Source organism: Mesoplodon densirostris, chromosome X (genome assembly GCF_025265405.1).
Source record: "Mesoplodon densirostris isolate mMesDen1 chromosome X, mMesDen1 primary haplotype, whole genome shotgun sequence".
Lineage (NCBI taxonomy): Eukaryota > Metazoa > Chordata > Mammalia > Artiodactyla > Ziphiidae > Mesoplodon > Mesoplodon densirostris.
In genome coordinates this window covers 4,424,693-4,452,470 of record NC_082681.1, presented here as the reverse complement: position 1 = coordinate 4,452,470, position 27,778 = coordinate 4,424,693, and the positions used below count along the sequence as shown (strand labels likewise).

The following is a 27,778-nucleotide window of genomic DNA, read 5'->3' as shown; positions in this document are numbered from 1 at the left end:
ATATATATATATATATATATATATACACACACACACACGCGCATGCACACACACACACACACAATGCACACACTGGATTACTACTCAGCCACAAAACAGAATGAAATTTTTCCATCCAAAAAAAATATGTGAGGTAATGGATGCATTGACTTGTTGAGGGGTATCATTTCTCACTGTATACATATATCAAACCATCATGTTGTATACTTAAATCCTACAATTTTATTTGTTAATTATACCTCAATAAAATCTAAAAACATAAGAGGCATGATGATTCAAGTATGGAGATAGCATGAAGCTAAAAGCGATAGTACTAGTTCTGTGAAAAATGGCAGTGGTAGTTTGATAGGGATTGCATTGAATCTGTAGATTGCTTTGGGTGGTATAGTCATTTTCACAATGTTGAGTCTTCCAATCCAAGAACATGGTATATCTTTCCATCTCTTTGTATCATCTTTAATTTCTTTCATTAGTGTCTTATAATTTTCTGCATACAGGTCTTTTATCTCCATAGGTAGCTTTATTCCTAGATATTTTATTCTTTTTGTTGCAATGGTAAATGGGAGTGTTTTCTTAACTTCACTTTCAAACTACCACTCACACCGGTCAGAATGGCCATCATCAAAAAATCTAGAAACAATAAATGCTGGAGAGGGTGTGGAAAAAAGGGAACACTCTTGCACTGCTGGTGGGAATGTGAATTGGTACAGCCACTATGGAGAACAGTATGGAGGTTCCTTAAAAAACTACAAATAGAACTACCATATGACCCAGCAATCCCACTACTGGGCATATACCCTGAGAAAACCATAATTCAAAAAGAGACATGTACCAAAATGTTCATAGCAGCCCTATTTACAATAGCCCGGAGATGGAAACAACCTAAGTGTCCATCATCGGATGAATGGATAAAGAAGATGTGGCACATATATACAATGGAATATTACTCAGCCATAAAAAGAAATGAAATTGAGCTATTTGTAATGAGGTGGATGGACCTAGAGTCTGTCATACAGAGTGAAGTAAGTCAGAAAGAGAAAGACAAATACTGTATGCTGACACATATATATGGAATTTAAGAAAAAAATGTCATCAAGAACATAGGGGTAAGACAGGAATAAAGACACAGACCTACTAGAGCATGGACTTGAGGATATGGGGAGGGGGAAGGGTAAGCTGTGACAAAGTGAAAGAGCGGCATGGACATATATACACTACCAAACGTAAGGTAGATAGCTAGTGGGAAGCAGCCGCATAGCACAGGGAGATCAGCTCGGTTCTTTGTGACCGCCTGGAGGGGTGGGATAGGGAGGGTGGGAGGGAGACGCAAAAGGGAGGGGATATGGGAACATATGTATATGTATAACTGATTAAATTTGTAAAATAAAAAAAAAAAAAGATGCACTGGGATCACAAAAAAAAAAAAAAAAAAAAAAAAAGAAGTTGGATTTTAAATATAATTTCCCACACAAAAAGATCCTGTTTCTTCTTGGAAAAAATGATTGATTATAAGGCTGAATGAGGGAGAGTACAAGTTAAGTCTTTAATGTACTGTTATGCCAAAAAGTCCTCAAAACTGAGAATATATCAAAATTCAGCTTGAATAGGCTCCCACTAAGCAAACACGGGAAATTATGAACAAACATTTTAATCAAAATAGATAATAATATATAATAATATTAATGGATTACAATTCATTGAATAAAATAAGAATCCATCTGTTCATGCTGATAGTTACCTAATTAACTAAAGAGAAGGAAAGGGTTTTATTACAATAGAATATCATATAATAAATGTAGATAATTGGCCAAAGTTGAATATGGACTACAGATTAGAAAATAGTATTATGTCAGGTCACATTTTCTGAATTTATAATCGCATTGTAATTTTATAAAATAACTTCTTTGTTCTAAGAAAATACACACTGAAGTATTTAGGGATAAAGCGTTATGATATCTGCCTCTAATTCTCAAATGGTTCAGGAAAAAAACGTAAATACATTGGCATACTTGCCCTTTCAATATGGTCCATGAGGTATTATAATGCATTTACTTCATTGCGATCATATTGCTGATCATACTAAACTGAGATCCCATCTAGCCATCAGATTTCTCCTCTTTGGAATATCAGGCTGATATGTGCTCAGGGTTTTTAGAACAAAGACATGTTTTCCAGCTGTTCCTGGGACACACCTGCCATCCAGGCAGAGACTGGTATTTTATTACCAGAAATGTGTGTGACCAAATGTTGTGGTTTAATACCCTATATGCATTTACCTAAGTGAAATTTGGAACCTTCCAAAACCAGACCAGAGAGACTGACCATTGAAATGAAGGATTAGAACTAATTTCCAGTGCTCAGAGGGAAGAAACTCAGCTTTACACTAACCTCATTGATCAAGACACTATTGAAGGTACCTTAAGAATCTTTTTAGATGACAATAGCCAAGAAGATCTTGAAACAATAACTGACCTCCAAGCCCAGGTCGCAGCCGGTTGTCATAGCCATCCAGAAGACGATCCAAGATTCTGGTGAATATAGTGATGTTGTCGGTGCTGTCATCAGGAATATCTGGAGCATGCTTCGGAGAGAGTCTGAGGTGGTGGAAGAAAAAGAGATACAAAATAATAGTTCTTAATAGCAAACAATTAAATGTCTAACACTTTAATTCAAGAAAATGTCAATCAGTAGATTGGGCCAATTAAATAGCTTTGTACCACAACCAAACCAGCAAGCACTTTGGCATGAGCTTTACCAAACATACAGTCCAGCCCCAAACCAGCAGTAGAGAAACACCAGTAGAAATCTTGGACAGGATATCTGTGGGAATACCTGGCATAAAGTTTATTTATCACATTTTGTTTCATGAACAAAAGGGCCTCAAAAAAAAAAGGAAAATTTTGTTAACTTACCCCTTTTCTAGCCTAGAGAAACACAGGTTCACAGGACAACAGAGCCAGAAAGACCTTTGAATTACATGTAATCTACCTATCTCTCACCCTATGGAGATAGGGCAACAAAGCAATGCAGTCCATTAAATGTTAAAGCTACCAGAACTCTTAAGAGATTCCTAATCTGTTTCATTTCATACATGGGGAAATAAGCTCAGAGAGAACACCAAATTTGCTCACAGTCGTATTGCTAGTGAGGGTCAGAGATAGAACTATAATCCAAATTTTCTGATTTTCTAGAGACCCTCAGCTACCTTCTGCTTATCCAGTGTGGATGCCTTCTGCAAGCCTTTCCAAGCAGTAGGCACTTTACTAATCACCTAATCAGGCCGAGGCTGTGACTAATGCTTTCACTTTATGAGGAGGAGCTTCGTGTGGTTTGACGGGACTAGAAATAAAGAAAGGCCCTGGGTAATTTGGGGAAAAGAGAGATATAGTGAAGGAAATGGCTGTTGCCAAGGGTCAAGAAGCATGGTGTAGAATCAAGTAATAATCTAGAAGTCAGGAATCCTACATCCTAGTGCCAGCTGTATTAGTGATTTGGAGTAGACAATTAAGCAAATTATAGTCCTATAGGTCTCAGTTTTACCCATTCTTACTTTGGACCCAGAAGGTTGCCATTAATAGATATATAATAACTATTCATAGCATCCAGTTAATCGGGGCAATAAGAGACAGGTTAACAATTAGAAGGAATCGTGAGAGGCAGTCAGTATGTCTTACCGCCAAAATAGTAGGAACATCTGAGTTGAATAGTTCTTACTCTAAACTGCCACTCCCTAGCTGATAAACTTTGAAAAGTCATTTTGAACCCAAATTCCTTAGTTCATAAACCTAATTCAATTCACATAATCGTTCAATGCATCTTTAATGAACATCAACTGTGTGCCTATAGAAAAAAAACAGAGCAGAAAAAAAAGGTAAAACAAGGTAATCTCTCCCCTGCTTACAGGGGTTCTGAGTGACTCAAATGATAAAATAGATACAAGTGGAATGAAAAAGGTACCTAGGCTTAAAAAGTCTGGAGACATGAATTTGAATTTATTAGTTGAGTGACCTTAAGCAAGTCACATAACACCTCTAGTAATAGCTTTCTCATCTTTAAAATTAAAATAACTTCACTGATATGTTGTATCAATATTAAATAATACATTAAAATTTCCAGACTTAATACTTAATATCTAGAAGTATTCAAAGTTTGTTTTCTCTTTTGTAAAACAGTAGTTTATGTACTCAAATGCATAATTCAAATGTAAATAGTCACAACAAAATATTGGCACCGCCATCAGCCAAAGCCATAAGGAAAGCTTTGGTCAAGAAGCACTGGAAACCAGTGAAGACTAGAGGTGATTGGCTGGTTTAGTGAAGAGTACCAGAAGTGATACAGATACCTCATTTGGAAGGGAGAAGAAAGAAGGAAACTGTAGTGCAGAGCTAACAAACTGACATCAACATGCTGAAGAGATAAAAACAGACACCCTGTCAGGTCTTGGCTCACATTTGACTTAATCACCAATATTCTGAATCCATCTTACATGGGCTGTGGGGAGAGAGGCTACGGGAGCTCAATTGATTTTGTGAAAACCTCTTTCTCATTTTCCATTAACTCCCACTGCGGGGAATCATGACCCTGGTTAGCCTAGTTTGATTTCTGGGAAATAGGTCTATGAATTGAATGAAAAGCCAATTTTTTGATTACTGGAAGGGGATAAAAAGTAGAATCCTCAGAGTCATAGCAAGCTATAAAGGGCTTCAGAGATATCTACTCCAGGTGGATTTATAGATGGGAATTGTAAAGTCCCTGAACATAAGTTTTAACCACACTGAGTGTTAATGGAAAAGTTAAAATTTGGATCCAGAATTCCCGAATATAGGGCCAATATACTGTGCTGCCTCTCTTACTGAAATAATAACTTCCTTGATGATGCATTTCCATCCCTTTCTGACTCTGTGTTGATAGTTAGCAGCATTCTTCACTAATAACTTTTTTTTATTTTTTTATTTTTTATTTTATTTTTTTTTTTTGCGGTATGCGGGCCTCTCACTGTTGTGGCCTCCCCCGTTGCGGAGCACAGGCTCCGGACGCGCAGGCTCTGGACGCGCAGGCTCAGCGGCCATGGCTCACGGGCCCAGCCGCTCCGCGGCATATGGGATCCTCCCAGACCGGGGCACGAACCCGTATCCCCTGCATCGGCAGGCAGATTCTCAACCACTTGCGCCACCAGGGAGGCCCTCTTCACTAATAACTTTTAAAATTTAAGTCAAAAATCAATGCTAAATATCATTCCAAAACAATTTTCAATAGATTTATCTATGATTTTGCACTTGATTTCTGATAAATTTTTCTTCTTATGTGGTAAATTTTTGCAGGAGGAGCTGGAATCTTGTTTAATCTAGAACCCAAGTTAGAACTCTCTCTTAAATAACTGAAGTGCAACAAGCTGAAGATTCTGTAGTTTGTACACATCCAAAATAGTCTGGGGGAACAACAAAGAATCATAGTATGTCAGGATTATGGAGGACCTTAGAGATCATATAATTATTTTCCCTTCATTTTGCAGATGGACAACCTAAGACACCAAAAAAAGAAAGGGATTGTTTAAAGCTACATGCTTATTAAGTTGATGAGACTGATGCAATAACCATGCTTGTTTTGCCTTATATCTGTCATTATTGGCTGGACTAAATATGATATTAATAATGCATCATTTAAAATGAAAATAATGTTACTAATACAGTATCTATAGGTTAGGCAAGTTTAGTCATTTTTCTAGTCTTAAAAATGGAAGAGTGGTAAATCCAAAGAACTAGGGTCAAATGAACAGAGTTTTAGTCCCGATTCTGCCACTAACTGATCATGTGAACTATTTCCTTGCCTGTGAAATAGAGATAATTCCCCAAGTTATAAAGCTTTTGGAAGAAATAAGTAAATAAGATAATAAACATAAAATTGCTTTGTAAATGGTAAAGCTCAACATACATTGAGTTTGATCATTCCTTTTCCCCCAAACTCCTGAAAATGTAATGAGACACCTTTGAAAGACATGCACTTCTATGCTATGGGAAAAGTTAAGCTCACCGAGTGATTAAGTTCAGGGTAAGTAATAAGTAATAGTATTAGTTCAACTACATTGAGGAAGGACCCTGATGTGTTTATGTCAGGGGGAAGCAGAAGAGGCACAGATGTGGAGTTGCTGATACAGTTCATAAAACAACCTAAAGAGAGAATAAATTTACTTCATTAAAAGGATGACATTTTCCCTAATACTGTATATCTCCTGGGGGAGAACAGATTTTAAAAATAAAGAAAATTCAAAATTACTATGCAGAAGGTAATGTCAACAAGTTGGAGAGCTCTCAAAGCTCGTCTCCTCATTACACACACACACACACACACACACACACACACACACACACACACACAAATCCATAAGAACAATAAATAACTACAAACAGAAGAAAACAGCTAAGGGAAAGCTCTAGAAAACAAAGAAGCAGTAGCAAAAATCTGAGGAGCTCAAAAACCAAGGATGGCCACATAGAAAAGTACAGGAAGCATGCTACCTATGTCACCTCATCTCCCAGTCAGGACCTGCTCTGCACCTGGAAGAATCACCTCTGAGGAAGTTCACCACACAGGGAGAAGGAGGGCAGGAGAACCCCAGCAAGCCTCACCACTGTGGACATTTGCAGCTTTTGCTACAGAGGTCTCCCACAGTCTTTCCTGATTCTGATGTCACTTGATAAAATGGAGTGGCCCCTTCTGCATCTCTTCTCCCTGGAGCTGTCACTGAGGTGAGACTTGCCCTCAGGGTCCCCAGCTCCTACTGTTTCCCACTCTTAGAAATCAGATGCCACAGCATCTTGCCATATACAGTTTGGAGCTGCCTCTGCTCTTCACCCTCCCCTGGCCACAGTCAAGGCTTTGTCCCACCTTCACCAGGAAAGCCTCTTCTGCCCTGGCCTAGCCCCCTTCGTTATAAGTCACACTTTGGCTGCCATTATCCAGGCTTTCCTGCTGCTGCCCCGAGTCCCACCCACCAAGTTCCAGGACAAGGCTCTGAATCATCATTGCCAGTGGTGCTAAAATTGCCCTGAGGCCCACCTCTTGGGTCCCAAGTCACTCTTAGACCTCCATTATCAGGGTCCTGATGCTGCCATCTGGGACTCACCCATTGCATTCCAGGTTGTGGCTCTGGGTCTTCATTTCATGGGATGCAGCTGCTGCCCTGGGCCACACACCCCCATCCGAGGTCAAGACTCTGAACTGTCATTGCTGAGGTGGGCTCCACTGCCCTGAACCCTGAACTCTGGATTCCAGGTTGTGGCTCTGGCCCATCACTGCTGAAACCAGGCTACCTCTACCCTGAGCTCTCCACCGACCCCCATCCCATATCAACGCTTTGAAACATCATTCCCAGGTGTGTTACCACTGACCTGAGCTCTCCCCTCAGGTTTCAGGTTAGGGCTCTGACACATGATAGCTGGGACTAGGTAGCGACTGCCCTGAGCCCCATCCCCTGGGTTCCAGGTCACAGCTCTGACCATCATAGCCAGCACTGTGCTGCCACTGCCCTGTGCCCAGGTCCCTGGATCCCAACACATAGCTTTAACAGACTACTACCAGAGTTGTGTTACTGCTATCCTGCAACTTCCCCCTGGGGCCAGAGTTGAAACTTTGTCCCACCATCCCCAGGCTATGCTACTACTGTACCCTGGCCCCTGGGCTCAAGCCACCATTGTACCTTGTCATCCCATGGCTTGTGGAACTGCTGCATTCTGCCCTCTCCCTACCAGCCAGAGTCACAGCGGTGAGCCCCTGAGGCCCAGGTACTGGTTCCATGGGATATCTACACATGCCCACACCCTAGAAACCAGTGATATAGCTGCAGCAAGTGCACCTGTGCTCCAGGACCCAGGTGCTGTGTTAGTCCCATGTGCACTGGGTCCTCGGGCTTTGGCTCTGAGGGCTCTGTGTGTCAGCATGCCAGACCAGGCATTGAGAAGGATCTCCTCAGCTAGAACATCCTCCCATGGGCAAAAAAAAAAATAAGGGGCGAGAACAGAAAGACCCCAGGAGCCTTAACCTCTGAAGATTCCAATAGCCCTATCTGCCATTGTCACCTGCAGGTCCTCTTCAGCCTTGGCCACAGAAGACCCCCACAGTCTGGCCAATGGCAATGTCTGCCAATGGAGCAGCATGGAGACTACGCCACTGTGCCTCCCCAGGAACCAAGGATGCTGCATCCCACCCAGCTGGTGCCTTTTAAAGCTACCTCCAGGTGAAAGCCTTTCACTACTGTAGCCAGTCCAAAAAGAATGGAAGAGATGAGTGCACCCTTAAATGCACAGACATCAATACAAACCCATCAGAAACATGAAAAAGTAAGGAAATGTGATACCACTAAAGGAACAAAATAATACTCCAATAACTGACCCCAAAGAAATGGAGATCTGTGAGTTATCTGAAAAAGAATTCAAAATATAAAGAACTCCTACATGCCAATTAGAAAAAGAGAAACAGCTCAATTGAAAATGGGCAAGGGGGGCTTCCCTGGTGGCGCAGTGGTTGAGAGTCCGCCTGCCGATGCAGGGGACACGGGTTCGTGCCCCTATCCCGGAAGATCCCACATGCCGCGGAGCGGCTGGGCCCGCGAGCCATGGCCGTGGAGCCTGTGTGTCCGGAGCCTGTGCTCCACAACGGGAGAGGCCACAGCAGTGAGAGGCCCGCGTACAGCAAAAAAAAAAAAAAAAAAAAAAAAAAAAAAAAAAAAAAAAGAAAATGGGCAAGGGATAAGAACAGATGGTTCATGAAAGAGGATCCAGAAATGTCAAGACACAAGAAAAGATGCTCAACGTTACTAGTAACTGGGAAGATGCAAGTTAAAACACCAAGGGGATTCATCTCATAGCCAGCATATGTGTAAAGGCTGAAAAGTTTGGTAATAGCAAATACTGGGGAACGTGTAGGGACCAGGAATTATTCTGAGGGTCAGATGATGCAATTACTTCCAGGAGCAATTTGACAGGATCTAATGGAGTTGAAGATGTACAGTCCTTGTGACTCAGCAATTTCAAGTCCATTCGACTCTACTAGAAACCTTCTCGCTTGAGCATAAGGAGGAAAGTACCAAGTTTTCTCTACTGTACTGTTTTAATTGCAAAACATAAATATGAAATAACGCTCCATTAGAGAATGAAAGTGTAAACTCTGGCTTATGCATATGATCCTAAACAGCAATGAAAATGAATAAATTACATTGACATGTATCAAGCCAGATAAAGCCCAAAATCAAAAATCTGAATAACATTGGGCTTCAAAAGGATATGTATAATTTGACATCATTGTTGTACAATTTTAAAACTCATAAAAGTTTTATATTTTAGAGATTTGTGAACTGTACATTGAGAAAAGTATAAAAATGCATATCTGCATAGTGTTCAATTATTATAAAGTGAACCTCTATGTAACCAAATAACCAGAACCCCAAAAGACCCTGTGCGTACTTTTCTAATCCAACCCAGCCCCTCCTGTTCCCCTATAGGTAACAACCAGCCTGAATTTTTGTGTGTATAATTAATAATAATAATAATTTTAAGGATGCTCAATGAGATTCAAGTGAACACAGACAAATCAATGTACTCAGGAAAACAATACATGAACAAAATGAGAAACTCAACAAAGAAACAGAAATTTTTAAAAAATGAACCAAACAGAAGTTCTGAAGATGAATAAAATGGATAAAATGAAAAATGCAATAGACAGCTTCAACAGTATGCTCAATCAGGCAGAAGAAAGAATCTGTGAGCTTGAAGACAGATAGTTTGATATTATCCAGTCAGAGGAGAATTAAAAGAAAGAAATTAGAATGAAAAAAGTGCTGTATGGCTCAATATTTTGTAATAACCTAAATGGGAAAAGAACTTTAAAAAGAATAGGTACAGGTATATGTATAACTGAATCACTTTGTTGTACACCCAAAACTAACACAACATTGTTAACCAGCTATACACCAATATAAAACAAAATAAAAAACAAACAGAGGGGAAACAGAGACTCTACTCTTGGAGGACACACACAAGGTCTTGCATGCACTAGGACACAGGGCAAAAGCAATAACTTCATAGGAGCCTGGGGCAGACCTACTCACTGGTCTTGGAGGGTCTCCTGAGGAGGCAGAGGGCAACTGTGGTTTTCTTGGGACATAAAAGCTGGAGATGAACATACCTGGAAGTACCCATCTGAAGGCTGACATCTTGCTTGGACATTAGCACCAAGACCTGGCCCAATTCAATAGCCTGTAGACTCCAGTGCTGGGACACTTTGGGTCAAACAGCCAATGGGGCAGGAACATAGTCCCATCCATCAACAGACAGGCTGCCTAAAGACTTCCTGAGCTCACAGCTAGCTCTAGACACTAGCCTTGACATGGCACTGCCCACCAGAGAGCCAAGACACAACTCCACACACCAGTGGGCAGGCACCAGTCCCTCCCACCAGGAAGCCTGCAGGAACCTCTAGACCAGCCTCACCCACCAGGGGGCAGACACCAGAAGCAAGAAATATACAGTCCCACAGCCTGTGGAACTGAGTTCACAAACACAGGTCAGAATCTACCTTGGGACCAGCTGGTCCCTGGCCCATGGGTGATGAGAGAGTACTACTGGGGCATATAGCACATCCCATACAGATGGCCACTTCTCCAAGCTGGAGAAACATAACTAACCTTCCACATACATAAAAACACAAATAGAAGGTTTAGAAAAAGTGAGACAGCAGAGGAATATGTTGCAGACGAAGGAATAAGATAAAACCCCAAAAGAACGACTAAGTGACATGGAGGTAGGCAATTTACCAGATAAAGAATTCAAAGTAATGATCATAAAGATGATCCAAGATCCTGCAAAAATAATGGATGCACAAAGCAAGAAGTTACAAGAAGTTTTTAACAAAGAATTAGAAAAAATAAAGAACAACTGAACAGTTGAAGAATACAATAACTGAAATGAAAAATATGCTAGAAGGAATCAATAGAAGAATAAATGAGGCAGAAGAAAGGATACATGAGCTGGAAGACAGAGTGGTGGAAATAACTGCCATGGAACAGAATAAAGAAAAAAGAATGAAAAAAAATGAGGACAGTTTAAGAGATTTCTGGGACAATGTCAAATGCAGCAATATTCACATTATAGGGATCCCAGAAAGAGTAGAGGGGGAGAAAGGACCTGAGAAGATATTTGAAAAGAGAATAGCTGAAAACATCCCTAACATGGGAAAGGAAGCAATCACCCAAGTCCAGGAATCACAGAGAGTACCATACAGGATCAAGCAAAGGAGGAACATGCTGAGACACATAGTAATCAAACTGACAAAAATTAAGATAAAGAGAAAATTTTAAAAGCAACAAATAACATACAAGGGAAACCCCATAAGGTTATCAGCTGATTTTTCAGCAGAAACTCTGCAGGCCAGAAGGGAGTGGCATGATATATTTTAAGTGATGAAAGGGAAAAACCTACAACCAAAAATACTCTACCCAGCAAGGCTCTCATTCAGATTTGATGGAGACATCAAAAGTTTTACAGACAAGCAAAAGCTAAAAGAATTCAGCACCACCAAACTAGCTTTACAACAAATGCTAAAGGAACTTCTGTAGGTGGAAAAGAAAAGGCCACAACTAGAAACAAGAAAATTATGAAATGGGAAAGCTCACTAATAAAGGCAAACATACAATAAAGGTAGGAAATCATCCACACACAAATATGATATCTAAACCAGTAATCGTGAGAGGAGGAGAGTACAAATGCTGGATATTTCCAATGCATTTGAAATTAAGAGATCAGCAATTTAAAACAATCATGCATATATGTAGACTGTTATATCAAAACCTCATGGTAGGGCCTCCCTGGTGGCGCAGTGGTTAAGAGTCCGCCTGCCGATGCAGGGGATACGGGTTCGTGCCCCGGTCTGGGAGGATCCCACATGCCGCAGAGCGGCTGGGCCCGTGAGCCATGGCCGCTGGGCCTGTGCATCCGGAGCCTGTGCTCCGCAACGGGAGAGGCCACAACAGTGAGAGGCCCGCATACCGCAAAAAGAAAAAAAAAAACAAAAAACCTCATGGTAAACACAAACCAAAAATATATAATAGATATATACACAAATAAGAAACAGTAATCCAAACACAACACTAAAATAGTCAACAAATCACAAGAGAACAAAAGAGGAAAGGAAGAAAAAAGACCTACAAAAACAAATCCAAAACAATTAACAAAATGGCAGTAAGAATATACATATCAATGATTACCTAAATTTAAACAGATTAAATGCTCCAACAAAAAGACACAGACTGGCTGAATGGATACAAAAACAAGACCTGTATAAATGTTGTGTACAACAGACCCACTTCAGAACTAGAGACACATACAGACGGAAAGTGAGGGGATGGAAAAGGTATTCCATGCAAATGGAAATCAAAAGAAAGCTGGAGGAGTAATACTCATAGCAGACAAAATAGACTTCAAAGACTAAAGTCTTTAAAGAGACAAAGAAGGACAAGAGACAAAGGGCACTACATAATCAAGGGATCAATCCAAGAAGAAGATGTAACAATTGTAAATACATATGCACCCAATGTCGGAGCACCTCAATATAGAAGGCAAATGTTAACAGACATAAAGGGAGAAATCGACAGTAACACAATAATACTGGGAGATTTTAACACCCCACTTACATCAATGGACAGATGATCCAGACAGGAAATCAGTAAGGAAAACAGGCCTTAAATGATGCATTAAACCATATGGACTTAACTGATATCTACAGGGTGTTTCATCCAAAAGCAGCAGAATACACATTCTTTTGAAGTGCACATGGAACATTCTCCAGGATAGATCACATGCTGGCCCAAAAAGCAAGACTCAGTAAATTTAAGAAAACTGAAATCATATCAAGCATCTTTTCTAGCCACAACATTATGAAGCTAGAAATCAACTACAAGAAAAAACTTCAAAAAATACTAACAGGTGGAGGTTAAACAAAATGCCATGAAACAACCAATGGATCATTGAAGAAATCAAAGAGGAAATCAAAAAATACCTAGAGACAAATGAAAATAAAAACATAATGATCCAAAACTTATGGGGTGCAACAGAACAGTTCTAAGAGGGAAGTTAATAGAGATACAAGCTTACCTCCGGAAAAAGAAAAATTTCAAATGAACAACCTAATGTTACACCTGAAGCAACTAGAGAAAAAAGAACAAAAAAAAACTCAAAGTTAGTATAAGTAAAGAAACCATAAAGATCAGAGCAGAAATAAATGAAATAGACTAAAAAACAATAGAAAAGGTCAATGAAACTAAAAGCTGGTTCTTTGAAAGGAAAAAAAATTGATAAACCTTTAGCCAGACTTATCAAGAAAAAAAGGGAGAGGGCCCAAATCAATAAAATTGGAAATGAAAAAGAAGTTACAACCAACACCACAGAAATACAAAGGACCATAAAAGACTACTACAAGCACCTATTTGCCAATAAAGTGGACAACATAGAAGAAATGAACAAATTCTTAGAAAGGTATGATCTCCCAAGACTGAACCAGGAAGAAATAGAAAATATGAACAGAACAATTACAAGTACTGAAATTGAATCTGTGATTTAAAACTCCCAACAAACAAAAGTCCAGGACCAGATGGCTTCACAGGCAAATTCTATCAAACATTTAGAGAAGAATTAACACCGATGCTTCTGAAACTATTCCAAAAACTTGCAGAGGAAATAATACTTACAAACTCATTCCATGAGGCCACCATCACCCTGATACCAAAACCAGACAAAGATATCACAAAAAAAGAAAATTACAGGCCAATATCACTGATGAACATTGATGCAAAAATCCTCAACAAAATACTAGCAAACCAAATCCAACAATACATTAAGAGGGTCATACACACGATCAAGTGGGATTTATCTCAGGGATGCAAGGATTGTTCAATATTCACAAATCAATCAGTATGATATACCACATTAACAAATCAAAGAATAAAAACCTTATGATCATCTCAATAGATGCGGAAAAAAGGTTTTGATAAAATTCAACATCCATTTATGATAACAACTCTGCAGAAAGTGGACATAGAGGTAACATACCTTAACATAATAAAGGCCATATATGACAAACCCACAGGTAATATCATACTCAATGGTGAAAAGCTGAAAGCATTTCCTCTAAGATCAGGAACAAGACAAGGATGTCCACTCTCACCACTTTCATTCAACATAGTTTTGGAAGTCTTAGCCATGGAAATCAGAGAAGAAAGAGAAATAAAAGGAATACAAATTGGAAAAGAAGAAGTAAAACTGTCACTGTTTGCAGATGACATGATACTATACATAGAAAGTCCTAAAGATGCTACAAGAAAACTACTAGAGTTCATCAATGATTTTGGTAAAGTTGCAGGGTACAAACTTAATACACAGAAATCTGTTGCATTTCTATACACTAACAATGTAAGGTCAGAAAGAGAAATTAAGGAAACAATCCCATTTACCATTGCATCAAAAAGAATAAAATACCTAGGAATAAACCTACCAAAGGAAGCAAAACACCTGTACTCCCAAAACTATAAGATGCTGATGAAAGAAATCAAAGACAACACAGACAGATGGAAAGATAAACCATGTTCTTGGATTGGAAGAATTAATATTGTCAAAATGACTATACTACCCAAGGCAATCTACAGATTCAATGCAATCCTTTTCAAATTACAAATGGCATTTTTCACAGAACTGGAACAAAAAGTTTTAATTTTTATGGAAACACAAAAGACCCTGAATAGCCAAGGCAATCTTGAGAAACAAAAACGGAGCTGGAGGAATCAGGTTCCCTGACTTCAGACTATACTACAAAGCTACAGTAATCAAAACAGTATACTGGCATTTAAAACAGACATAGGTCAATGGAACAGGATAGAAAGCCCAGAAATAAACTCATGCACATATGGTGAACTAATCTATGACAAAGCAGGCAAGAATATACACTGCAGAAAAGACAGTCTCTTCAGCAAGTGGCAGGGGAACATTGGACCACCACATGTAAATCAATGAAGTTAAAACACTCCCTCACACTATACACAAAAATAAACTCAAAATGGATTAAAGACCTAAAAATAAGACCAGATAATATAAAATTCCTAGAGGAAAACTTAAGCAGAATACTCTTTGACATAAATTGCGGCAATACCTTTTTGGATCCGTCTCCTAGAGTAATGGAAATAAAAACAGAAATAAATAAATGGGACCTAATTAAAGTTGAAAGCTTTTGCACAGCAAAGGAAACCATAAACAAAGCAAAAAGACAACCTACAGAATGGAAGAAAATATTTGCAAATGATATGATTGAAAGGGATTAATTTTCAACATATACAAACAGCTCAATAGCAAAAAACAAACAACCTAATCAAAAAATGGGCAGAAGGTCTAAAAAGACATTTCTCCAAAGAAGACATACAGTTGGTGGAAAGGCATATGAAAAGATGCACAACACTACTAAGTATTGGGAAATGCAAATCAAAATACAATACACCACACCAGTATCACATACAAGTCAGAATGACCAATATCAAAATATCTACAAATAATAAATGCTGGAGAGGGTGTGGAGAAAAAGGAACCCTCCTACACTGCTGGTGGGAGTGTAAATTGGTACAGCCACTAGGGAGAACAGTATGGAGGTTCCTTAATAAACTGAAAATACAGCTACCATATTATTGATCCTACAATCCCACTCCTGGGCATACATCCGGAGAAAACCATAATTTGCAAAGATACATGCACCTCACTGTTCACTTTAGCACTATTTACAGTAGCCAAGACATGGAAGCAACCTAAGTTTTCCATCAACAGATGAATGTATAAAGAAGGTGATATATATATATATATATATATATATATATATATATATATATATATATATATATATATACATACACACACACACACATACATGCATATACACATACATACACACACAATGGAATATTTCTCAGCCATGAAAAGAATGAAATAATGCCACTTGCAGCAACATGGATGGACCAAGAGATTATACTAAGTGAAGTAAGTCAGAAAGAGAAAGACAAATATCATATGATATCACTTATATGTGGAATCTAAAAAAATGATAAAAATAAACTTATTTACAAAACAGAAGCAGACTCACAGACATAGAAAACAAACTTATGGTTACCAAAGGGGAAGGGGGGAGGGATAAATTAGGAGTTTGGGATAAAAATATACCTACTACTCTATATAAAATAGATAACCAACAAGGACCTACTGTATAGCATAGGGAACTATATTCAATATCTTGTAATGACCTATAATGGATGAGATTATAAAAAAGAATATATATATATATATATATATATATATATATATATAACTCAGTTATACATATATGAGTTACTGAGCTGTATACCTGAAACTAACACATTATAAATCAACCATATTTCAATAAAAAAATTTTAAATAAAGAAAGATGTTAATCTTGAAGAAGAAGCATAATAAAATAAAATATATTTTGTCTGATAGGAAAAAAAGAAAATAGTTACAGCTATAATATTACATTGATAGATACATAACATAAAAAGATGACAAGTAAGGCATCAATATAAACTGTGGGGGGCAAGTAAATGTGTAAAACTTTCTTATGCAATTGAAGTTGTTATCAGCTTAAAATAGATGATTATAAGATACATTATGAAAGCCTCATGGTAACCACAGATCAAAAACCTGTAATAGATACACAAACAATATAGAGAAAAGAATCAAAGCAAACCACTAAAACAATCATCAACTAACAAAGAAAGACAGCAAGAGAGGAGGAAGGAAACTAAGGAACTTCAAAACAATCAGAAATCATTATCAAAATTTAGTGATAGTAAGTCTTTATCCATTCATTTCTTTAAATATAAATGTTTTAAATTCTTCAATTAAGAGACACAAAGAAGCTAAATGGATAAAAACAACAACAACAACAAATACCAAGGCCCATCTATATGATGCCTATAAGAGGCTCACTTAAGCATTAAGCACACTCACGGGCTGAAAGTGAAGGGATGAAGGTATTTCAAGCAAATGGAAATCAAAAGACAGCAGGGGTAGCTATATTTACATCAGACAAAAGAGACTTTAAGTCAAAAACCATAACAGGATACAAGGAGGTCATTATATAATGATAAAGGGGTCAATTCATCACAAGGATATAACAATTGTAAACTCATGCACACTCAATATTGTAGCACGTAAATATATTAAACAGTTATCAATGGATCTGAAGGGAAAAAATAGACAGCAATGAAATAATAGTAGGGGACTTCAATACCTCATTTTCAACAATGGATCCATCATTCAAATAGAAAATCAATAAGGAAATAATGGATCTGAATGATACTTTGGACCAAATAAACCAAACAGACATTTACAGAACATTCTGTCCAACAGCAGAAGAACACACATTTTCTCTAGCACACACAGAACCTTCTCCAGGATAGTTCATGTAATATATCATAAAACATGTCTTAGCAAATTTAAGAAGACTGAAATCATAAAAACTATGTTTTCCAACCACAGAAGTATGAAACTAGAAATCAATAACAGGAGGAATGCTGGAAAATTGCAAGTATGTGGCGATGGAACAACATGCTTCTGAACAACAAATGGGTTAAAGAAGAAATCAACATGGAAATCAAGAAATATTTTGAAACAAACGAAAATGGAAGCACAATATATTAAAACATGTGGGATGCTGCAAAAGCAGTTCCCAGAGGGACGTGTATAGCAATAAATGCCTACTTTAAGAAACAAGAAAGATCTCAAATAAGCTAGAAATAGAAGAACAAACTAAGCCGAAAGTTAACAGAAGGAAGGAATTATCAAAGATCAGAGCAGAAATAAATGAAATAGAGACCAGAAAAACAATAGAAAAGATAAATGAAACTAAGCTGGCACTTTGAAAAGATAAACAAAATTGGCAAGGCTTTAGCCAGATTAACTAAGAAAACAAGAAAGAAGACTCAGGGGCTTCCCTGGTGGCGCAGTGGTTGAGAATCCGCCTGCTGATGCAGGGGACACGGGTTCATGCCCCGGTCCAGGAAGATCCCACATGCCGCGGAGTGGCTAGGCCCGTGAGCCATGGCCGCTTAGCCTGAGCGTCCGGAGCCTGTGCTCCACAGCAGGAGAGGCCACAACGGTGAGAGGCCCGCGTACTGCAAAAAAAAAAAAAAAAAAAAAAAAAAAAAAGAAAGAAAGAAGACTCAAATGAATAAAACTAGAAATGAAAGGGGAGATATTACAACTGATAGCACAGAAATATAAAAAATTATGAGACTACAATTATATGCCAACAAACTGGATAACTGAGAAGAAATGGACAAATTCCTAGAAACATATGACCTACCTAAAAATGAATCATGAATAAATAGAAAATCTAAAGAAGCCCATAACAATTAAGGAGATTGAATCAGTAACCAGAAAACTCCCAAACACAGAAAAGCTAAGGATCAGATGGTTTCACCCGTGAATTCTACCAAACATTTAAAGAAGAATTAACACCAATCCTTCTCAAACTGTTGCAAACATCTGAAGAGGAGGGAACATTCCCAAATTCATTTTATGCAGCCAGGATTACCCTGATATCAAAGCCAAATAAGACACCACAAGAAAATAAAATTACAGACAAATATCCCTGATAAAGATGTAAAAATTCTCAACAAAATATTAGCAAACTGTTTTCAAAAGCACATTAAAAAAATCATTCACCATGATCAAGTGAGATTTAGCCCTGGGATGCAAGGATGGTTTAACACATGCAAAACAACAAATGTAATACACCACATTAATAGAATGAAAAATAAATATGATATAATCATCTCGAGGCAGAAAAAGTATTTGACAAATACAACATCGTTTCATGATGAAAATGTTCATCAAATTGGGTATAGAAGGAATATTCCTTAGCATAATAAAGGTCATCTATGACAAGCCCACAAATAACATCATACTCAGTGGTAATAAATTAAAACTCTTTCATTTTGAAGATCAATACAGAGATGCCCATTCTTACCATTTGTATTCAACATAATAATAAAAGTTCTAGCCAGAGCAATTAGGCAAGAAAAAGAAATAACACACATATCAGAAAGGAGAAGTAAAATCATTTGTTTGCAGATGATATAATCTTACATGTAGAAAACCTTGAAGACTCCACTAAAAAACTGTTAGCACAAATAAATGAATTCAGTAAAGTCTTAGGATACAAAATCAAGACACAGAAATCAGTTGCATTTCTATACACTAACAATGAATTATCTGAAAGAGAAGTTAAGAAAGCAATCCCATTTACAATAGCATTGAAAATAATTAATTATTGAGGAATAAGTTTAACCAAGGAGGTGTAAGACCTGTACACTGTAAACTATAAGAAATTTATTGAAAGAGATTAAAGAAGACACAAATAAATAAAAAGATATCTCAGGTTCCTGGATTTGAAGATTAATACTGTAAATATGTCCATACTACCCATAATGATCTACAGATTCAATGTAATCCCAGTCAAAATTCCAAAGACATTCCTATTCACAGAAATAGGAAAAACTATTCTACAATTTGTTTCAGACCACAAAAGACCCTGAATAGCCAAAGCAATCCTGAGAAAGAAGAACAAAGCTGGAGGTATAACAATACCTGATTTCAAGCTATATTACAAAGCTATAGTAATCAAAATTGTATGTTACTGGCATAAAAATAGGCACATAGATCAGTGGAACAAAATAAAGAGCCCAGATATAAAACCTCACAAATATACTCGACTAATTTTTGATGATGGAGCCAAGAACACACATTGGGGAAAGGACAGTCTCTTCAATAAATGATATTGAGAAAACTGGATATCCACTTGAAAAAGAATAAAACTGAACCCCTACCTTACACCACTCACATAAAATTAACTTGAAATTGATCAAAGATTTAAATGTAATATCTGAAACTGTAAATCTCCTTGAAGAAAACATAGGGGAAAAGAGCCCTGACATTGGTCTTGGCAATAATTTTTTGGATAAGTCACCAATAGCACAGGCAACAAACATTAAAATAAACAAGCTGGCCTACATTAAACTAAAAAGCTTCTGAACAGCAAAGGAAACAAGCAATAAATGGAAAAGAAAACCTACAGAATGGGAGGAAATACTCCCAAACCATATATCTGATTAGGAATTAATATTCATAATATATAAAGAACTCATACAACTCAATAGCAAAAGGGAAAATAATCCAATTTAAAAAATGGGCAAAGGACCTGAGTAGGCATTTTTCCAAAGAAGACATACAAATGGCCATCAGGTGTGTGAAAATGTGTTCAACATCACTAATCATCAGGGAAATGCAAATCAAAACCACAATGAGACATCAACTTGCCTGTTAGGATGGCTTTTCATCCAAAAGACAAGAGATAACAAATGTTGGCAAGTATGTGGAGAAATAAGAACCCTTGTGCATTCTTTGTGGGAATGTAAATTGGTATAGCTATTATGGAAAACAGTATGGTTATTACTCAAAAAGTAAATATTGTACTACCATATTATCCAGAAATTCCACTTCTGGGTGTATATCTGGAGGAATTAAAATCAGTATTGCACAGGGAAATCTGCACCCCCATGTTCACTGCAGCATTATTCACAATAACAAAGGTACGGAAACAACCTAAGTGTCCACCAATGGAAAAGAAAGTGTGAGATATACACATACACACACAAACACACACACATATACAAAAGAATATGGCATGTGTATGAGAAAGAAGTCAATCCTGCCATTTGTGACAACATGGATGGACCTTGAAGGCATTGTGCTAAGTGAGATAAGTTAGAGAAGGACAAATACTGTATGATCTCACTTATATGTGGAATCTAAAACGACTGAACTTGTGCAAATGACAGTAGAATGGTAGTTACCAGAGGCTAGGGTTGGTGAGGAAATGGGGAGATGTTGTTTAAAGGTACAAACTTACAAGTAGTAGATAAACAAGTTCTGGAGCTCTAATATACAACATAGTGATTATAATAAACAATATTATATTATAAACTTCAAGGTTACTAAGAGACTAAATCTTAACTGTTCTCAACACAAAAGAAATGATAAATATGTGACATCATAAAGGCATTAGCTAACTCTACTATAATCATATTGCAATATATAAATGTATCAAATCAAAACATTTTACACCTTAAACTTACACAATGTTGTATGTCAATTATATCTTAATTAAAAAAATGTATTTTTAAAAATTCCTTTCCAGATCACGTATCTGCAATGCTCACAGACCTTTCATAAGTCTTCGTGGTTACCAAATAAAATCCAACTCCTTGGACTGACATTCATGGCTTTCTGTGAGTCTGCAATCTATTCTCAATATACTTTTACAGGTGTAAATTCCACTACTTCTCTTTCTGACCAGAAATCATAGCCATATCAGATTATTCACCATTTCCCAATACTCCCCATGTTTTCATTTTCCAAGTCCAGTCATTCCAATAAGTGGAAAGGTCTAGCTAAAAATTCAGCACTAGGGATACCAGTTATATACTGGGAAGGGAATGAGAAACACCTGGAATTCAATAACATACATTCTAATGTTTTTACAGAAGCCACTTAAAGAAAAAAGAACAAACTGATTTTTGACTAGAATATGTCCAATCTATCTCAAAAAGACAACTGTCTTTTTCTTAAATGGCTTCTATAGACTGGTTATGAAACTAAAGAAGTATTAGCTTAAGACACACCCATTCGCTATGTGGTCCACCTGTTCACACTATTTGCTGAATTAAAGTAAAATAAAAACCAAGTCCTTCATACCTTGTTAGTAACTAAAAGTCACTGCTTCACAGAAACACATGAGAAGATCTGACTACTGTATCTTGTGAATGATTAAATAACAAGGTACTAGACCTTAGAGATATGATTTCATACGTGCACATCAGCAGGCGTACCCTAACTTAAAATGGGTTGTATTCCAAAGTTTGCAAAGAATTAAAGGCACATTCTTCCTTTGAAACAATGCCGTAAAGGGTAGCTACTTTTCCAGGCAAGGCTACACAAGTCTTTATTTCTCATAATTTATCTGAATGATTGTAATTGCCAATGCACGAGCACTATTTCAGCAACATTTCTCATTAAGTGGACTTTCATAGGCCAGCCTGAGAACCATTTATAACACTGCCTATGTGGAGAAAAGAATTATGACACAAAAGAAGGGAAATTACAGTACTAGGCATATTCTCTTCCCCACTATTATTTACTCTCTACCCCACAACCATGGCCGCGACCAAAGCAATGAGCTGGTCACGGCCTCAAATCTCTCAATCAATCCTAGTGACTAGTATCCTTACAATGGAGAGTCCTGACAGTCATCACCTTAACCAAGAGATCACATTTAGCATCAGTAATACTGAGACGACCTTGCCTCCTGACATGATACAATAGGAAGTCATAGTGTCATCTACCAAATATTCTTGATCCTGGCTTCAAATGTCCAGCTCTGCCCTGTGTTACAAATTCTACACTTCTACTTCAAAATGGAAAATGATATTTCTTATTCCTCTAGGTCCTATAAGAAAATTACACTTGCCCCATTTTAGCACAGGCTAGGCAGTCATATGGCTGAGATATTAAGTATTCAGAAATTGAGGGATTACTATACATAAGTAGATGTTCATGTACACAAAATAAATGGACATGTGCCTAAGTCATACTTAAAAGTGACCAAACACATGAAAAGCAATACATTGTAGCAATTAATAGCATGTACTCTGGAGCCAGACTGTCTGGGTTTCAGTCCTGGCTCTGCCACGTTTTAACTGTGTGAGGTTTGGCAAGTTACTTGACCTCTCCGTGTCTCCATGTTTTATCTGTGAAACAGGAATAATAGCAGCACCTAGGTAGCAGGTCTGTTATAAGGATTATATGGATTAACCTATGTAAAGCACTTAGAATAGTGCTTGGTACATAGTAAGAGTTATTTAAACATAAGTTTTAAAGTAATAGGATAGGATGTGAAAACTATAAATAAGAATAAAGTATTGAACTAAGTTTCAAAAAAATCTAATTAGAGAACAAAGGAGAGTGTTCAGTTTTAAGCAATGTCTGGAAAATCATATCATGACAGGAGAATAGTTGAAAGTAATAAGAGTTATCCTGTAGACAAAGCATGGAGTAGCTCTGAGACCTGTTATGTGGAAAAGGAAGCAAGTGCCACAGGGGCCTAAAACTGGTAGGCGTTAGAGGAATGTGGACTTCTGCTCAATATAGGAAGTGCTTTCCAATCCCTAGAGCTATATGCCCGTGGTAATAATGCAGTTTACTACTGGAGGGATTCAAACTGGTAGGTCAATCATAAAGCATAATACAAGAGGGATTCTTGATCAGGGTAGGAGCTTAGGACTTACAGCTTCTCAGGTCCCACATCTGATTCTTAAATTTTAAGATTTGGTGATTGAATGGTAAAAGTATTAATGTATTGATTCCATAATATAGATTATATACACATGGAAGAGATTAGATTTTGCATACTTATAATTCAAGTCAAAATTAGCTTGAGACATTCCCACTCAACATGTGCCATGCCTGTCCACATTATTCACTGAATTAAAGTAAAATAAAAACCAAGTCCTTCATGTTTCTCTTAGTAACTTAGTATTTACATGTGTGGCCACAGGTGCCAGTTTATTCTGAGATTAAGAGAACTGAGAAAATATATTTCACAATGAAAGCAGACACTTACAAGGACCTATGGAACATGGCACCAAGTCAGACTATGAATGTGACAAAGAGACAATGAATCAACAGTTCAACCATTTCCTCTTAAATTCAAAGTATCTGCTCTCACCACTGCCAGCACTATGTAATCTTGATGCAGAAATAGTGGTGATATGGTGTCATGTAAATGTACAGCCTTGTGCCCAGTGTCTTTCATTTCCCCTTCCAGATATATTATGCACTCTTCACCCTGTTCTCTTTCTTATAATGGTAAGCTATATGAACTATATCAGCAGGGCTGCCACAGCCTCTGGCTTCAGAAGACAGAGGGAAAAAGAAGGGAAAGTCTGGGTATGTAATCTCTTGGCTCTCTCCCTGTGAAATCTCCTCCACTAAAAATCTCTTCACCTCTTAAGTAAACTTGTTTTACATGACATACCTACTGCTGGCCTTAGGTTCTTGCTGTATCTGTTGGGGGTGTATCTACACCCAGACCATACCTTTACTGTTAGGTCCTTTGCAAATGTACCCTCCTCAAATAGTCTTATTTGAAATGTCCCATCTGTATTCTTTGGGATCCTGACTGATACACATCTCAAGTTTCAACAAATCGCAGTCAGACCTGGACAGAATATCCATTTAGCATTTACTTGCTACTGAGGTTGACCCATCATGAAATTGCTTATATTCAACCATTTTGACCCAGAGAAATGACATTTTCACAATGCTCCAACCTAACACTGTTCACACATACAGTTCTCATTTGTTAATGGTCAAATGAGGAAGCAGGAGTATAAGAAATTCCTTTATTACATGAAGCTGAAATTGTTCCCTGTAGCTTTTCTTTAAAATAAAAAAGGGACTTGGAATCAGAGACTGGTGTTCTAGACCTAGCTCTACTATTAATTTTCTGTAAAGTCTTAGAAAAGTAAATTTCCTTTTCTGGAACTCAATTTCTTCATGCACAAAATGAGGAATCAGACTAGATGCTCTCATTTTCCCATGTCTGCTATTCTAAGATTTCAGAATCCCATATTCCTAACTATACTGTAAGTTCTTTGAAAACAAGGACTGTGTCCCCAAAGTATTGTTTGAAGATTCCTTACATCAGAATCATGTGGGGCACTTGATAAAAATGCAAATTTTAGGCACTAGCCCCAGAGCTACTAAATCAAATTCTCCACGTGTGGAGCCTGCTTCCTTGCTTACACAGACCAAACATTGAGAACCATTGCATTTAGAACATGATTAGTACATGTTAGAACAAAGTACTGGTCAATAAACCAGTACTCCTCAACAGTCTCTGCTTTTTCAAGCAGGATGTTTTGGCCTTCTCTTTAATATAATTATTAAAAGGCTTGATTATCTGATTTTCTAAGCACCAACAGGACACAAGCAAACTGATGTAAACAGGAGAGGTGACAAATGACCCTGAGGATGGAGACACAAAAAGAAAAATAGCAGATATAGGATAAACACAATGAATGCTCTTTATGATGATCAGTGAGTCACCAAGAAGTGGGACTATTCTGTTCAAAATCCTTGTTTAGGATTATTAGATAGCATGCAATACATTTTTAGAGAACTTTAATTCTCAGAGTTAAAATTAAAAAGACTTTAACATTTGAAGAGGTAAGATTCATTTATTTAGAACTTCCATCTTATTTAGAACATCTATCATGCCCAATGAAATCACATACATGAGAAGTTAATAAGGCAGAATTAGTCTTTTTTTTTCCACACTGGGATAAAGAACAGAAAGGGCCTCATGGGCCACGTTTCTAAGGACATATCAGTCCAGTCGTGTAGCCCTCAGCCCCAGAGATTATTGTTGAAAATGCTGATAGAAGATGGAAAGACTCAGAGTACATTAAGATAATCAACTCTGCAAAAATAATTGGGAACAAGTCCTAATGCTTCCAAGTATATGGGACAATAGCCAAATGTAAAACAACAACGAACACTACCAAAGAATAAAATATCCTCTGTAATATTGAAATATGTAGAAGCTAAGGGGTTGATTTCTAGTAATGATATTCTCTGAATGAGGTTGACTTTTAAAGTCAAAAGAAGTTCAAAATAGCTGAAGAACATAGAGTTTGGTGACAGGAGGACTAAGAAATAAGGGTGACAAATGGGTGGAGGCTAGGTCATACTGGGTCTTATAAAATCATATTAAGGAGTTGGGACTTTAGGGATAATAGAAAGTCATTAAGTAACTCTAAATAGGACAGATATAATGCAACATGCATTGTAGAAGAAACACTGGCTACAGACTTTAGGAAGTAAAACTAATTAGAGACTCTTGCAGTAGTCCAAGTGGAAGACAACATCGGATTAAACTAGGGCGGTAGCAGGAAAGTTGGAAAAAAGTAGATGAATCCAAGGGATGTGGGAGGAAGAAATGACAGATTTTAGGGATTGATTGAATCTGTAAAGTAAAGGGTAGAAAGCATAGCCATAAAAGCATGAGGAAACCAAAAATAGTATTTACTGTTACTACTACGTCAAGATTTCTTTTACTATGCCAGTAAAACCATCCCCCAGCTACTTCAGGGTATTACCATCAGCTGAAGGGAACCATCTCACTCTAAAATGCCTGGGAGGACAATGACTGACTGAGATGAAGCTACAAAAGCCAGGCCCCTTGCCAAAACTATAGTGCCATTCATGCTCCATATCTCCCCATGGGGTAAAATGGAAGCTACACTTCAAGTGAAATCACACCTTTGTTTTACTTTTGCTCCTTCCCTATCTCACTTCCCTTACTTCTTACAAGTTTCCCTCATTAACAAATGAATCTACATATGCAACAGAAACAGACTCACAGAGATAGAAAACAAACTCGTGGTTACCAAAGGGGAAAGGGAGGGAGAGGGATAAATTAGGAGTATGGAATTAACAGATACACACTACTATATATAAAACAGATAAGCAACAAGGATTTACTGTATATCACAGGGAACAATATTCAATATCTTGTAACAACCAATAATGGAAAATAATCTGAAAAAAAGAATATTTATATAACTGAATCAGTTTGCTCTATACCTGAAATTAACACAATATTGTAACTCAACTATTCTTCAATTAAAAAAAAAAAGCTCTGGTCAAAGGCAATAATTTATCACAGTCTTCTTTTGTTCTAGGAGTTAAGGGTACTTACCCGCCAATATCCTGCTTCACAAAGTCCCCAGGTTCTTGTCGCCTTGATTCCCCTTGGCCAGTTGTTCCAGGGAGAATATTAATCAGGAAGAGAAGCCCAAGGCTAGTCATGCAGAACTGACTTATTTGTGTGATTATCATCTTCTTAGGCACCAACTTGGAGAGACCTGTGAGTTCCATGTTCAGGGAAAGAGGAAGGGGAAAGGAGTAGAAGACAAAGGGAAGGAGGAAGAAGTGGTGAAAAAAAAGATTTTATTCAATTCTATTAGAGCCATTTAACTTCCAGAATATACAGCTACTAAATGCTTACTGTGACAGTCCTCCTTCTGCAGTTCATTAATGCCATCAAAATTCACTCCTGGCATATCCCTCTCTTGATTATACCAGAGCCCAACTAGTAGAGGGTAGTATAAAGACTCTAAATCAGTAATTGGAAGTCTTAGGTTACAACACCATCTTTTTCCCTGTCTTCTTGTAACTAGGTGAGTCACAGAACTTCTCTTAGCCTCAGTTACCTCTTATAATCTGAGATCTTAAAATAATCTCTCATGTCTTCATTTTATTTTTCCCCCATCCTGTTTGATTTTTTACTATCACAAATGTTTTTTCCATGAATAATTGTATAATACTGTAGAAAATCCTAGAATATTAAGACCTGGAGTCCCTTTATAGAATTTTTGGGATTGATTCTCATCTTGATACAGTTAAGCAGTTTTCCAAAATATCAAAGGGCCTGGAGAAGATGGACTGTATCCTCTGAATCGGGTTGAGAAAATGCTGCATGATGAGACACCATGATTCCTGAATAGGAATGCAATGTTTTCCCATAAAGAGATATTTGAGGGCAAAACCAGTCCCAT

The 27,778-nt window shown here is 37.5% G+C and overlaps 1 protein-coding gene across 1 annotated transcript in view; it reads right to left on the bottom strand.

Annotated features, from left to right (window-relative positions):
• GABRA3 (gamma-aminobutyric acid type A receptor subunit alpha3) overlaps positions 1 to 27,077 on the bottom strand; it is a 144,164-nt gene extending 117,087 nt beyond the window's left edge. The window contains exons 1-2 of the mRNA XM_060086793.1: positions 26,920 to 27,077; positions 2,473 to 2,594 (exon numbers count right to left, since the gene is read on the bottom strand). Of these exons, the coding sequence (XP_059942776.1) occupies positions 2,473 to 2,594; positions 26,920 to 27,059 (262 nt within the window). The 5' untranslated portion in view covers positions 27,060 to 27,077. The remainder of the gene's footprint in view (positions 1 to 2,472; positions 2,595 to 26,919) is intronic.
• Between the last annotated feature and the right edge of the window lie 701 nt (positions 27,078 to 27,778).